The sequence below is a fragment of the Emys orbicularis genome, chromosome 7 (assembly GCF_028017835.1).
Source record: "Emys orbicularis isolate rEmyOrb1 chromosome 7, rEmyOrb1.hap1, whole genome shotgun sequence".
NCBI classification, from domain to species: Eukaryota; Metazoa; Chordata; order Testudines; family Emydidae; genus Emys; species Emys orbicularis.
This window is the reverse complement of record NC_088689.1, coordinates 33,477,472-33,491,327: the sequence shown is the minus strand read 5'-3', so window position 1 is coordinate 33,491,327 and position 13,856 is coordinate 33,477,472. Positions and strand designations below refer to the sequence as shown.

The 13,856-nt window shown below is 40.9% G+C and overlaps 1 protein-coding gene across 2 annotated transcripts in view; it reads left to right on the top strand.

Moving 5' to 3' along the window:
* The window catches only part of TBC1D12 (TBC1 domain family member 12), an 83,347-nt gene that overhangs the window by 57,707 nt on the left and 11,784 nt on the right, over window positions 1–13,856 (top strand). For both annotated transcript variants that reach the window (XM_065407306.1, XM_065407305.1), the window contains 4 exons: window positions 8,081–8,198; window positions 8,562–8,668; window positions 10,624–10,704; window positions 13,750–13,844. In XM_065407306.1, the coding sequence (XP_065263378.1) occupies window positions 8,081–8,198; window positions 8,562–8,668; window positions 10,624–10,704; window positions 13,750–13,844 (401 nt within the window). The remainder of the gene's footprint in view (window positions 1–8,080; window positions 8,199–8,561; window positions 8,669–10,623; window positions 10,705–13,749; window positions 13,845–13,856) is intronic.

Below are 13,856 nucleotides of genomic sequence, written 5' to 3'. Positions count from 1 at the left end.
ATTACTGCTTGCTGTGTGCTTCACAATCTCTGTGAGAGCAAGGGGGAGACCTTTATGGCAGGGTGGGAGGCTGAGGCAAATCGCCTGGCTGCTGATTACTCGCAGCCAGACACCAGGGCGATTAGAAGAGCACACGATGAAGCGCTGCGCATTAGGGAAGCTTTGAAAACCAGTTTCATGACTGGCCAGGCTACAGTGTGAAATTTATGTTTGTTTATCCTTCCTGAAAACCCGCCCCCTTTATTGACTCATTCTCTGTAAGGAACCCACCCTCCTCCTTCCCCCAGCTTGCTTTCAAAGGAAATAAAGTCACCATTGTTTAAAAATCATTTATTCTTTATTAATTGATTATAAAAAGAGGGAGAGAACCTGAGTGGGGTTTGGGAGGAGGATCAGCGGGAAGGAAAAGCCCAGTAAAAAAAGGTTAAGAAAATGGCAGCCTTTTGCTTGGGCTGTCCACTGGGGTGGAATGGGAGGGTGTACGGAGCCTCCCCCCCCCCCCGTATTCTTAAACGTCTGGGTGAGGAGGCTATGGAACATGGTGAGGAGGTAGGGGGGTTATACAGGGGCTGTAGCGGCACAGAACCTGAGTGGGGTTTGGGAGGAGGATCTGCGGGAAGGAAAAGCCCAGTAAAAAAAGGTTAAAAAAATGGCAGCCTTTTGCTTGGGCTGTCCACTGGGGTGGAATGGGAGGGTGTACGGAGCCTCCCCCCCCGTGTTCTTACACGTCTGGGTGTGGAGGCTATGGAACATGGTGAGGAGGTAGGGGGGTTATACAGGGGCTGTAGCGGCACTCTGTTCTCCAGCAGCCGTTCCTGAAGCTCCACCAGACGCCAGAGCATGTCTGTTTGCTCACGCAGCAGCCCCAGCGTTGCTTCCCGACTCCTCTGATCTTCCTGCCGCCACCTCTCATCTCGAGCGTCTCTCCTCTCCTCACGTTGGTCCCTTCTGTCCTCACGTTGGTCCCTCATGTCCTCACGTTGGTCCCTCCTGTCCTCACGGTCACTGGCTTCTTTCCTATACTTGCAAACCGTCTCCTTCCACTCATTCAGATGAGCTCTTTCATTCCTGGTGGATTGCATGATTTCGGCAAACATCTCTTCTCTCGTCTTTTTTTTACGACGCCTTATCTGGGATAGCCTTCGGGAAGGAGGAGGGAGGCTTGAAACATTTGCACCTGCTGGAGGGAGTGAAAAAAGGAGAGAATTTTTTTAAAAGATACATTTTTCAGAACAATGCTTATACTCTTTCACGGTGTATACTATTCACAGTACATAGCACATGTGATTTCTGTGCAAGGTCGCATTTTGCCTCTTAATATTGAGTGCCTGTGGCTTTGCTGCTAGAGATCACAGACGCAGGTCCGGGCAACAGAATTCACCTTGCATGCTGCCATGGTAAGCCACTGTCTTTAGGCTTCTGCGCCCTGCTTTCCCACATACCAAGCAAAGCCCGTTGTGCTGCAGTTTTCCTGTTAGCTTGTTTTCTGCTGCTGAAGGTTAACACCCCCCCCCCCCCATCCAATTCTCTGGGATGAGTGCTTTCTCCCTCCCCCCACCGCGTGGCTGGTATCAGGGAACATCCCTGCAGGAACCAAACTAACACCCCCCCCCCACCCGCCATGAATTCTCTGGGATGAGTGCTTTCTCCCTCCCCCCACCGCGTGGCTGGTATCAGGGAAGATCCCTGCAGGAACCAAACTAACACCCCCCCCCCCCCCGCCATGAATTCTCTGGGATGAGTGCTTTCTCCCTCCCCCCACCGCGTGGCTGGTATCAGGGAAGATCCCTGCAGGAACCAAACTAACAACACCCCCCCCACCCGCCGTGAATTCTCTGGGATGAGTGCTTTCTCCCTCCCCCCACCGCGTGGCTGGTATCAGGGAAGATCCCTGCAGGAACCAAACTAACACCCCCCCCCCCCACCCGCCATGAATTCTCTGGGATGAGTGCTTTCTCCCTCCCCCCACCGCGTGGCTGGTATCAGGGAAGATCCCTGCTAGCAAAACGCGAAAAGCTCTGGGCCAATCCTCCCCCCCCCCCTTTGCACTTGGCTAAATGCAGGGAAGGATTTCTTTTCAGCCACAGGCAAACAGCCCAGTAGGAACGGCCACCTCTGTCCCCTTAATTAAATTCCCTTATTTCAACCAGGTTACCCTAAGCGATATCACTCTCCTGAGGATTACACAGCAAGATAAAGAACGGATGTTGCTTGAATGCCAGCAAACACCGGGACCATACGCTGCCAGGCTCTGTCAGGCAATGATACCAGATTACTTGCTACTAGCATGGCGTGGTCAAGTGTCCTACCATGGAGGACGGAATAAGGCTGCACTGCCCAGAAACCTTGTGGCAAGGCTTTTGGAGTACCTCCAGGAGAGCTTCATGGAGATGTCCCTGGAGGATTTCCGCTCCATCCCCAGACATGTTAACAGACTTTTCCAGTAGCTGTACTGGCTGCGAATGCATCCCAAGTGCTCAGGGCAAATTAATCATTAAAAATGCTTGCTTTTAAACCATGTTTTATATTTTAAAAGGTAAACTTACCTGAGGTCCCTTCCATGGGGTCATGGTCTTGGGTGCTGGCTTGGGAGGCTTGGGAGGGTACTTCAGTCAGGGTGAGAAACAGATCCTGGCTGTTGGGGAGAACGGAGAGCTGGGTGCTCTCTGCCAGCTCGTTCTCATCCTCCTCCTCTTCCCCTTCCACGGAATCATCAGGTGTACCTGATGAGATTATCCCCAGCTCGGAATCCACAGTCAGAGGTGGGGTAGTGGTGGCGGCCCCCCCTAGAAATGCATTTAGCTCAGCGTAGAAGCGGCATGTCCGCGGCTCTGACCCGGAGCGACCGTTTGCCTCCTTTGCTTTTTGATAGGCTTGTCTGAGCTCCTTGACTTTCACGCGGCACTGATCTGTGTCCCTATTGTGGCCTCTCTCCATCATGCCCTTGGAAATTTTTTCATAAGTTTTGGCATTTCGTCTTTTCGAACGCAGTTCTGCTAGCACTGAATCCTCTCCCCATATAGAGATCAAATCCAGTACCTCCTGTACGGTCCATGCTGGTGCTCTTTTTCGATTATCAGCCTGCATGGTTACCTGTGCTGATGAGCTCTCTGTGGTCACCTGTGCTCTCCATGCTGTGCAAACAGGAAATGAAATTCAAATGTTCCCGGGGCTTTTCCTGTCCACCTGGCCAGTGCATGCGAGTTCAGATTGCTGGCCAGAGCGGTCACAATGGTGCACTGTGGGATAGCTCCTGGAGGCCAATAACATCGAATTGCGGCCACACTAACCTTAATTCGGATTAACAATACCGATTTTGACGCTACTCCTCTCGTCGAGGAGGAGTACAGAAATCGAATTAAAGGGCCCTTTAATTCGAATTAACTGGCTTCGTTGTGTGGACGGGTCAAGCGTTAATTCGAATTAAGGCAGCTAAATCCGAATTAAAGTCGTAGTGTAGACCAGGCCAATGTGTACGCAAGGGGTCGAGTTAAACTTGTGTGTACTTAACTTTGGCAGTTCTGACTTATCAGTGCTTAACCATGTAAGTTTTTAATGTAGCTTTTAATTTCCTAGAACTTTTCTTTAATAATAATAATAATAATAATAATAATTAATAATAAAAAAAGGCGCTAGACACAATTAGGATGCCCTGTCCTATCCTATAGTAAGGAGCCCCACTCTCATGTTCATTAAGACCTGCAAAGTGTTACCCTACAAGATATATGGAGACAGAGGGTAGGTCTCTATACCTTGCGTATCCAAAAGATGCACAGTGACTAAGGCAAGGGACTGCAGAACTCTGCCCCATTCACTGTACCTCTTGCAAAAGATGTACTGCATGAGATGAGGACTCCTGCAGACTTTGTTTTTATTAACTGTGCATGGCCTGATGCACGCTTTATAAAATGCAATGTTTCATGCATACTGTTCTAGTGCACGTGGCCTAGTGTATGCTAGATAAGGTGTGCTGCATAGCTTACCTTCAGCTTCAGTAAAAAGTGGTTAAAACAAACCGTGACACTTCAACTGAATATGCCAGATTATCAATGGCTTTAACACAGCTGAATCCAGATCAGTTTTCAACAGAATATATTTCCTTCAGTGCTACAACACATCTCAGTGCGAGGCCAAACTTCAGTATTTTACCATTAGCCATTTCAGTGCTAGAACTTTCTCTCTCTCTTTTTTTTTTTTTTTAAACAGAGGAGAACAGTGGATCTTTTTTATCCTAGGAAAATAATTTTGATCTTTGTACAATCAAAAATAATTGAATTGAAAAAAGGTTTAAGCAAAACCGAAGTCCTCTTCCTGGCAGGCAGACAGCCTGTTAACCTGAATCCCAATAGGTGAAAGTTTCAGAAAACTGAATAACTGAAAATGGGTTTAGAATGCAGATGTTTGTATTTTAAACTTCACTATTGTTGTTAATGCTCTAGCTATAATTTACTGTAGTTACACTGGGATTGATGGAATTCTCCAGTGTGTAAGAAGTACTGTAAAGTCAGATGTTCAGGACTAGGGTTACCAGATAGCAACTGTGAAAAAACGGGACGGAGTGGGGGGTAATAGGCACCTATATAAGAAAAAGTCCCAAAAAATGGGACTGTCCCTTTAAAAAGGGACATGTGGTCACCCTACTCAGGACATACAGCTACTGTAGAGGTAAAAAACACGCTATTGGCAGAACATGGTTTAGAACTCACTTTACTAGACATATAGCCGTGCTAAAGGAGTGCTTCTAGTTTGTATTAATTCTAATTAGATTTCTGTTGGTCCAAACCACTGGCTCTATTTAATTAACTTGGAAATTTGATAATAACCTATCATCTTTGAGTAGGTGACTTTTAAACCCTGTGGGGTTTCTCTGAAGATTAATTACAATTCTGATAAGCTTAACATCTTCTAAAACAGATAATTTCCTGGCTTGTCAGAGACTTTGCTGTAAGAAGAGAGCTTTTGCGTGCTTGTGTGTGTGTGTGTGTGTGTGCAGTAGACCATTTTCAGGAGTTTTCTTCTGAGATTATTTTAATGCAAACACTTTATCAAATTATACAGTACTGTGCAGTAATCTAAAAATAGATTGCCACTCATATGACTTGCGGAGAAATTCCATACCTCTAAAGTTCTTAAATTTTGAAAACCAGCAGTAGATGTTGGGCACTATTCTTTCAGGAGTATTTATGCTGCCATTGCACTAACAGACAGTTGCTTCCTGAATACAGTTGGACAAAGTTCTCTTGGGATTGTGAATTGCTGATTGGCAATGTGCATGATGGCTGAACAGGCAGTAGCAATGTTTCTATCTCTGCTCCTTAATCATATCCTGTAAAGAGAGACTATATTCTATTACCTTAAAAAAAAAAAAATATATATATATAATTTTTTTTTTTTTTAATATGCTAACTTGTACCAAGGAACCTCTTCCATATTCAAGAATGAAAGCAAAATGTTAATGTGTTAAAGAGCAGCCATTTGATTTGTTTATATGGAATCCCACACAATAAAAATGCTGGAAGGGAGTGTCTGCTTTGAAAAGTGAATAAAAATAGTACCTTCTTACTGGACAGATCTGTCCTTGTGCATATTGAGGCACGTCTACTAACTTCAGTGACAAAAATGAGCCATTACTGTGCTCTTCCTCTCATTAGCTCAGCAGAGTCAAAATAATCTTATCAACAGAGTTGTTTTCTAGATTCCAGTGGAGAATAATGAAACAAATACGGTTATTTACAAAATTAAAGATTGTGGGATGCACATGCAGGTGAGGGAATATTTTTTTTCCTCCAAAACTTTTGGACTAGGCTGGTACATGGTGGAATGTTTTACTTCTACCTCTTCTAAGCTGCCATCGTTTGCTCCAGATTCTCAGCTTTCTGTTTCTGTCTGTTCCTCTTTTAAAAGAGACAAGCACGAGTGATATAATAGCAGGAACAACAATGCATGCTGCAACAGGGGTATGTCGAGAAAGATAAAGAAGTTGTATTGGAAAGATGAGAGAATGGCTTGACAAAAAATAAAGTCAAAGAAGCATCAGTGGTGGTATCATAAAAGCATAAGATGGAAGATTTTTAATGAAAGTAGAACAAAAGGAACAATCGTGAGAATATTTTAATGAAGTACTCAACCAGTCAGGGCCAACAATTCCAATTGATGGATGTGAAGAAGGTGAAGAATTAAATAACTCAATGCTAGAAATTTCAGAAGCAGAAAGAGAGGAAGCAATTAAGCAGCTAAAAATGGCAAAGTGCCAGGTCAAGATAAGATCACTGCTGAAATGTGTAAAGCTGGGGAGCAGGTGGTAGTTCATGGAAAAACATAAACTTTGTGATATAGTTTAAGGGAGAGAATTCTACCCAGAGGAGGAAAGAAAGGTATGATCTGTAAATTACCCCCCCCCCCCCAAAAGAAAAAAAGGAAAACCACTGATAAGCAACATCTGGCGAGGAATAATGCTAATTTCCATACCGGAAAAGTGTTCTATAGTGTATTATTGGGAGAGGAAAACTGTTCATAAATGAAAACCTGCATCCTGAGCAAGTAGGCTTTAGACCAGAAAGATTGTGTAAAGACTACATCTTTACCCTGAGATGATTGATTGAGAGAGGCCTTGCTTACAGGAGAAGATTAATCTTGAACTTTATAGATTTCACCAAAACTTTGGACTGCACTTATAGAGAGTTGCTATGGAAGGTCTTGCGACAATATGGGCTTTTTAGAAAGATCTGACATGGGCCAGGATGCTGTATGAAGGTTCAAAATGCTGTGTAAGGACACAATAGAGAGACTGTCTGTCTGATTTGATATCGTCACTGGAGCGTAACAGGGGTGCATTTTATCACTTTTCCTCTCCTGCATTGTGATAGATTACGTGATGTGAAAAGCATCATGAAAGGAAGAAACAATTATATGAAATAGAGGAAAACTTCAGGATCTCACCTTTGCAGATGACGTTTTCTATTGGACACATGATGATGATGATGCTATGAAAAAGACCAGTACCAATGACAAATGTGAGGCCACCAAAGTAGAATTAAGAATTATCTGGAAGAAAATGAAAGTCATGATCGTTGAAGGAGGAGTTAGCAGTATATCTTGGAAGCACAGTGGAGCCTTTTTCGATGCTAGCAGCTGTCCGGAAAAGCAACGAGATTCACCCAAGAACCAAGATCAAGTTCTGTGGTGCCATTGTGACACTCACAGTATCTGCTTCTGAAACTTAGCAAATGCCAGAAACTTACAACAGGAAACTTAATCCATTCCATCAGAAATGCTTGTGAAGAATACTTGGTGTCTGCTGGTGGGATAAAGTAACCAACACTGATGTATGGCACAAAGGACTGGCCAGCAGATTGTAGAGACAATGATTTGAGAAAGAAGGTTGTAGTAGTTTTAGACCTGTTGTACAGCTATCAAAAAACTGTATTCCTAGACAAGCCCTGGGTTGGATACCACCTGGGGGAAGACAGAAAAGAGGAAGGCAATAGATGACATAAGAAAACCATTGAGAAAGATGCTGCTGTCATGGAAACAGACTATAATGGAGGAAGAAACATGGCATTAGATGATGGAAAGACTGGATTGTTTTGTGTCACAAGAGCATCTAAACCCTCTCCCTGCTTCCCAATTTGACCCTTTTGGGAGTGATGTATGAAAAGGATAGAAGCCAGCTTGACTCTCAGGCCCCAAGATGGATTTGCATGGTTGGTTTTGGAGAAAAACATTTATGATAAACTGAGTACATTTGACATGGAAATCATTTAGCTACAGTAAACGTGGAACACTGCATTGTTATTTTTATAGTCACTTTTCAAAGTAGGACTACATTTTAAGCTAACAATGAGGCATGTAAGAAGACCTATGTATTTGTACATGACTTGTCTTCTAGGGAAATGAGTTTATTTAAAGAACTAATTTGATAATCCCTGCTTTCAATCTCTAAAGCAGTTCATATGCAAATGTATTTTTCATATGTCTAACTCTGAGTCTCTGGAAAAGGTCAAAACTATCAGAATATTTAACTATCCAGCTCAGTGCTCCTATAGTATCATGCATTAAAAAGTTGTTGTCTATTTAACAGAAATTAAAGAAGCACATAAAAGGAAAAGAATAATGAAAGAACGATTCAAGCAAGAGGAGAATATTGCTAGTGCTATGGTGATTTGGATCAATGAAATATTACCTAACTGGGAAGGCATGTGAGTAAACACGTTTTTTCTAGTGTAAGTCTAATACAAATGTGGTTTATTTTCCCCCCTCTTCGAACACAGAGGAACTACCCACTTCATGTTCTTCCTCCATATGCTGGACTGATCCTACTAGCTAAAGGTGGTTTATATCCCATCAATAGTGCTTTAGATGTTATGAGGAATTATTATAGCAACATGAGATGTTCCTTACAGTAGGCTGCTAGGCATTGTGATCTTAACCCTTTTCAGTCCAAGAGCATAAGCAGAGAGCTTCGAATTTTGACATGGGTCATGCTTGTCATGTTATTGCTAATCTTCTCAGTGAGGTCAGGAAACAGGAATTGCTAAATTTCCTTTTTTTCCCCCCCCCAGGCGTACTACCCGAAGAGTTCGAGAATTGTGGTGGCAGGGGTTACCCCCAAGTGTTCGTGGGAAGGTCTGGAGTCTTGCTATAGGAAATGAATTAAATATTACTCATGGTGCGGGTCATGTATACGTACCCTTTTATGCAAAATTCTTTACTTTGTTTATCCAAACTAGTACCAATTCTCCCCCTCCCCCCTTTCTTTCCTCTGTTTGCTGTCTCTGATATGGGGGGATGATCCCTTTTACAGATCAGGTAAATCAGAAATCTTGCACTTTGCCATTGAATGGTTGTCAGCTTTTTTTTCTTTTAAAAAGGTATGAATAGAGTGAGTTTTTTAATACAGTTTTTAAAATGAAGAAAAAAGTCAGGTTCGAAGAAAACTACTGACATCTTTAGGATGTGTTCACTTGTTATAGAAATAATATTTCACAGCTTTATAAGCAGTCCTTGGTGAGCTATGAGGACTTTTTGTTTCCATTCTAAACACCTCTTCATTGCTATGAAACTAATATATAAAAATTGCACAATTTTTTTATTCTGGAGCACAACTTTTGAGTATAAAGACACATTTCCCCCCAAAGATACATAAAGGAAAGGTTTTTTCACTTGTGGATTAGAGTAATTAAAAATCTAAGTTGAGAACTGAATTTAGGTATTTGTGATTTTTTTTTTTTTTTTTTTTTGCAGGGGCAGGTGGAATGCTTGAATAATCTATATACTTAAATGTGTGGTTATAATATGCTCTAGTGACCTCCCGCTCATTTAGAAAAGAATAAAAAGGCTGAGTTACGTGTTTAAAACTTGGTGCTAACTTCATTCACACAATTTTTATACATTTTTATGCATTGCACAAGTTTTAAATATTGACCTGCTTCAAAACTATTTCAGTGCATCAGGCATTTAACCCAGGCTATCAAACTGAAATACCTGAGTGTTTGCAAGAGCATAATGACCAACTAAGTGCTATTCTATTCCTTATATATTGTACATACTATTAATGAGTACTCTGCCTGTGGTGGTTTTTTTAATAAAATGCTCTCATGGGTCAAGTGCCATGAACTGTTGGTGAATAGCAAATAAAACCCAGCAAATAAACTCTTTTTATATAGCTAAAAGACAGGTAGAAGAGCTCTTCTAAATTCTGTTGAAACCACTACATAGAGTAAAAGCTCTGGTATACCATGCCAAAGCCAATGCTTAGGAAAGAGGAGTGATGGCTCAATGTTTTTGTTTGATTTTTAAATTGCAAATAAAAAATAAATCTCCCAATTCCAAACACTGTAAAAGGAGCAGTTTGGGTATGTCAAGACACGTCTGCGGGGGTAAAAAGCAATGTACAGCCAAACATTGGTTGGTTGCACCTTCACAAGTTCTTTATAATAAATACCAATTTTTAATGGAAACTTCAAAGTAAATTTACTAGCTTTTCATTCTAAAAATCGTAAGTGATAGTAATTCTTGAGCCTTGCATAAGACATGTAAATTTGATGAGACTAAGGAAGTAGAATAATACAAGACATGGAACAGAGAACAATTGATCACCATCCTCGTTATAACAGCTTTTAACATATTTGAAGACTTATTGACCCCCTCCCCCAGTTGTCTTTTCTCAAGACTAAACATGCCCAGATTTTAAACCTTTCCTCAGAGGCCAGGTTTACTAAACCTTTTATCATTTTTGTTGCTGTCCTCTGGACTCTCTCCAGTTTGTCCACATCTTTCCCAGAACTGGACACAGTACTCGTCTGCTTTTACAAGTGGGTTTGTTTCAATAAATGTGTAATGAAAACAAGGATTTGTTTCTACACCCTCTTTTGTGATTTGAATATTCATCACTGAACAAAGCATAATATAGTAGATATTTCTGGAACTCTATATGTGTAAAAGTATAATGCAGTGAAATTTTAGTAACCTCATCTAATGGATTTTCTCATTTTAAGATCCTAGACCATAGATTTTTTTGGAGGGGGCGGGGGGCAGTTGAGACCAGAGCTGAAGAGCTCTGTTTTGAATATATTTCATTATGGTTGTGTGTGTTGGCTATGGTTTTGCTCTGTTGTTTTGCAGAGCTCTATGAAATCTTCTTATCCAGAGCCAAGGAACGATGGAAAAGCTTCAGTGAGACAAATTCAGAGAATGATATAGAAGGTGTGTTCTTACAACGATAATACCAAACATGATTTGCAGGGCTTTTTGTATGGTTTGACATACAGATGGGCAAATGTCTGAAGGCTCAGAGGTTCAATTCAGATGAGAATTAAAACCTTCAGTGCGTTCAGGTCGTTTGTCCTTGATGCTTTTTTCTTGTAGCAGGTCACGGAGTGAATACCCTCTAGCGCTCCCCATGCCAAGAGAGATACCTGCAAGAAGACATGTTGGTGGGAGCAATTTCTTAATGTCAAAATTAATTTTTAAGTGAATGTTTTTCCTTTGAGTCTTTGAAAATCCAGGACCAGTGACATCGTGTCTTTCCAGAAGTCTAGGAGATCAAACACAAAAAGAGCTGGAAGATCCTAAATTCTAGTACAATCTCTGCCATTTCCTAGCCTTGCTTGTGTGGTTCTCGTTATCTCATTATCGCTTCTCGGCCTTCTGGCTAAGAGAGGTGAAAACATTATCTAAATACCTCACAAACATAAATGAATGTGTCCTTACAACAGCCCTGAGACGGGAAAGTATTAGCAACCATTTTACAGATGGGAAACAGAGATGAAGAGATTGTGATTTGCCTGAGGTCTTCGTCCCAGTCTGGTTTCTAACTGCAAGACTCTCTTGCCCTTCTCAGATCTGTAAAATGGGGATATTAACATTTGTTTATATACATACATCTGTGTAATTTTAAATCCTCTGCATTTTCCAGTTTTGTCCCGTTTCTTCAGTTGCATATTGCGGGGATGGCTTACTTTTATTGTTGAAAAAATCCTTGTCATAAGTATTAATTTATTGTGCTGCTGCTACTGATATTTTTCCTCTAAAACGTCATTTCATTTAATTATTTTTGTTTTGTTGTTGTACTTTAAGTGGGGGTACTATTTTTGTAGAGGTTAATAAAATGTTTACTGCCATAACAATCACTTTGTTTTTTCAAAACACAGCAGCTCAAAAATATAGCAGTCATGTGAAAGTGAAAAATATTTTTGTTCACATTTCTGCTTAGACCATCCAAAGTTTCTTTGCCAGTAAATTACTCAGGCTTTCCTCAGTCCACATCTGTGACTAATCTGAGGCAAACTGTTTTTAAAAATCTTTGTGTATATGAGCATGACACTAAGCTTGATTATCTTTGGCATACATGTTTAAATTACTTTAATATCCTTTTTGCTTTTGCACTGTATTACCACCACCAGTTTGATTTTAATTTTTATTATTATTATAGTATCACCTTTCAAGCAGAATGTTTATTTGCTTATTTTGACACCCTTAAAAAGGAAAAATGGGGCTGTAGCTCCGGTTTAACGTATTCATATTGTATTTATGTTGCTTTTCTTATAAATGTCCAAGGGAAGTCCATACCAAATGGACTTGAAGTATGTTCCCCCCCCCCCCTTTTCCCCCCCTATATTTTCAAGAGCAGGAAGATCTGTTAGTTGATGATTATGTAGAGAAGTCCAGAAAATACCAGAGATTTTACTTTATGTATTTAGATTGGCCTTAATTCTTTTAGCAAAATATTCTTCTTTTTTCACATCTTTCAAAAAGCTTTTATAATCTCATGTATTTTTCAAGTTTTCTCTATTTTTCTCCTCAAATAACTTTCTAGCTTTTAAATGTTGGCAGGTACAGCTACCGCCTACTGGCTGTTATAGTATTTATTTTACTGACGAGCATTTATTAATGGAAACTGAAGTTTTTACTTACTCTGAATTTTATACACATTTAATAAGAGAAAATGAGATTTCATGACGTGACTTTTTTGTAGTCCAGTAAGATTAAAAAAAACTGTTAAGAGCCAACTTGGAATGAGTTACAGAAATTAATATTTTCCATTCTACTTGATTGATTTGAAACTCCTGTTTTCACAGCAGTGCAGTTCCTGAAACCTGTCTTTAAGCAGATTGTCATGTGGTATCTTGATGCTAAACAGTTCTTAGTGGTTGCTGCTAACCAATTGAAAAAGTTAGTTGGCAATTCTTGAATTACTAGAGTGACAATTCTGGATTAGTAAAGTGGCTGTTAACTCTGGTTCTCCTTCATGACATTGCCTTCAGACCCTCACTATAGGAGTTGTGTGACTCTAACCATGTGACCCTAGAACTGATTTGCAACAGGATTTGGCAGTTAAGAGGCATAATACAACATGGAGGTTGCAAATTGGGTGGTGGGGAGGTCCAGGGGCAGGGGGGAGCAGGAGGGGATCAAGGCAGCAAGAACTTATTGTAATGAATCTTATTTTCTTTTATCTTGTGTTGTCCTGATCAATTAAAAAAATCAGGAATGTTCCAGGTATCAGTGGGCAGAAACCTTCTGATTTTTTTGGTGAGAAATTGGAGAAACAAGAAAAGCCTGATTTTTTTTTTTTTTCACTGATCTGATACTTATATAGTTTCTGGACACAGAGGTGAGGCAGTGATCTCAGAGACCGGTGGCATGGAAGGATTAGGGTGCCAAAGAGCTTCCTCTGCCTGCAGCACCAATTGGGTATTCCATGGGCCTGATTTTAATGGAACTGATAAGATCTTTTATACTATGAATAAGCATTTCCATCCCTCTACAGTTAGGGTGCACTCTACAAGGGCTCAAGCAACGTCTGTAGCATGCCTTAGAGGGGTTCCTGTCTTGGAGGTGGGGGGAAGTTAGGGTGTGCAAGGAGGCATGCGCAGCCTCCAACAGACATTGTAGGCTTAAAATATTCTAGGTTTGCATGCATAGGGTGCACATACACTTACAGCGAGATCCAGGTGGACAAAGGCATCTAAAAGAACTCCAATTATTGTAAGCTAAGTAGCCTCTCTTTCAAAAATGTTCTCTGAGTATGTTCCTAGGTATGCAACTCTTACAGTATGGCTTTGTGGAGGAAGTACATTCAGAGAACAAGAATTAATTCTTTTTTTCTCCTGTTTTAGACAGACAATTTCCTGAAGTTCTTTCTGTATATGCATGTGTGACTTCATATTGACTAATAAAGAAATGTCTATAGAAGTAGCTGCGTATTTTATCCATTTTCGTAAATGACTTTTTTTTGTTTACTTGCAGATGCAGGTGTGTCTGTTGCTGACCGTGAGGCCAGCCTGGAACTAATTAAGCTGGATATATCACGCACATTTCCGTCCTTCTATATTTTTCAGAAGGTGAGAGGTTTA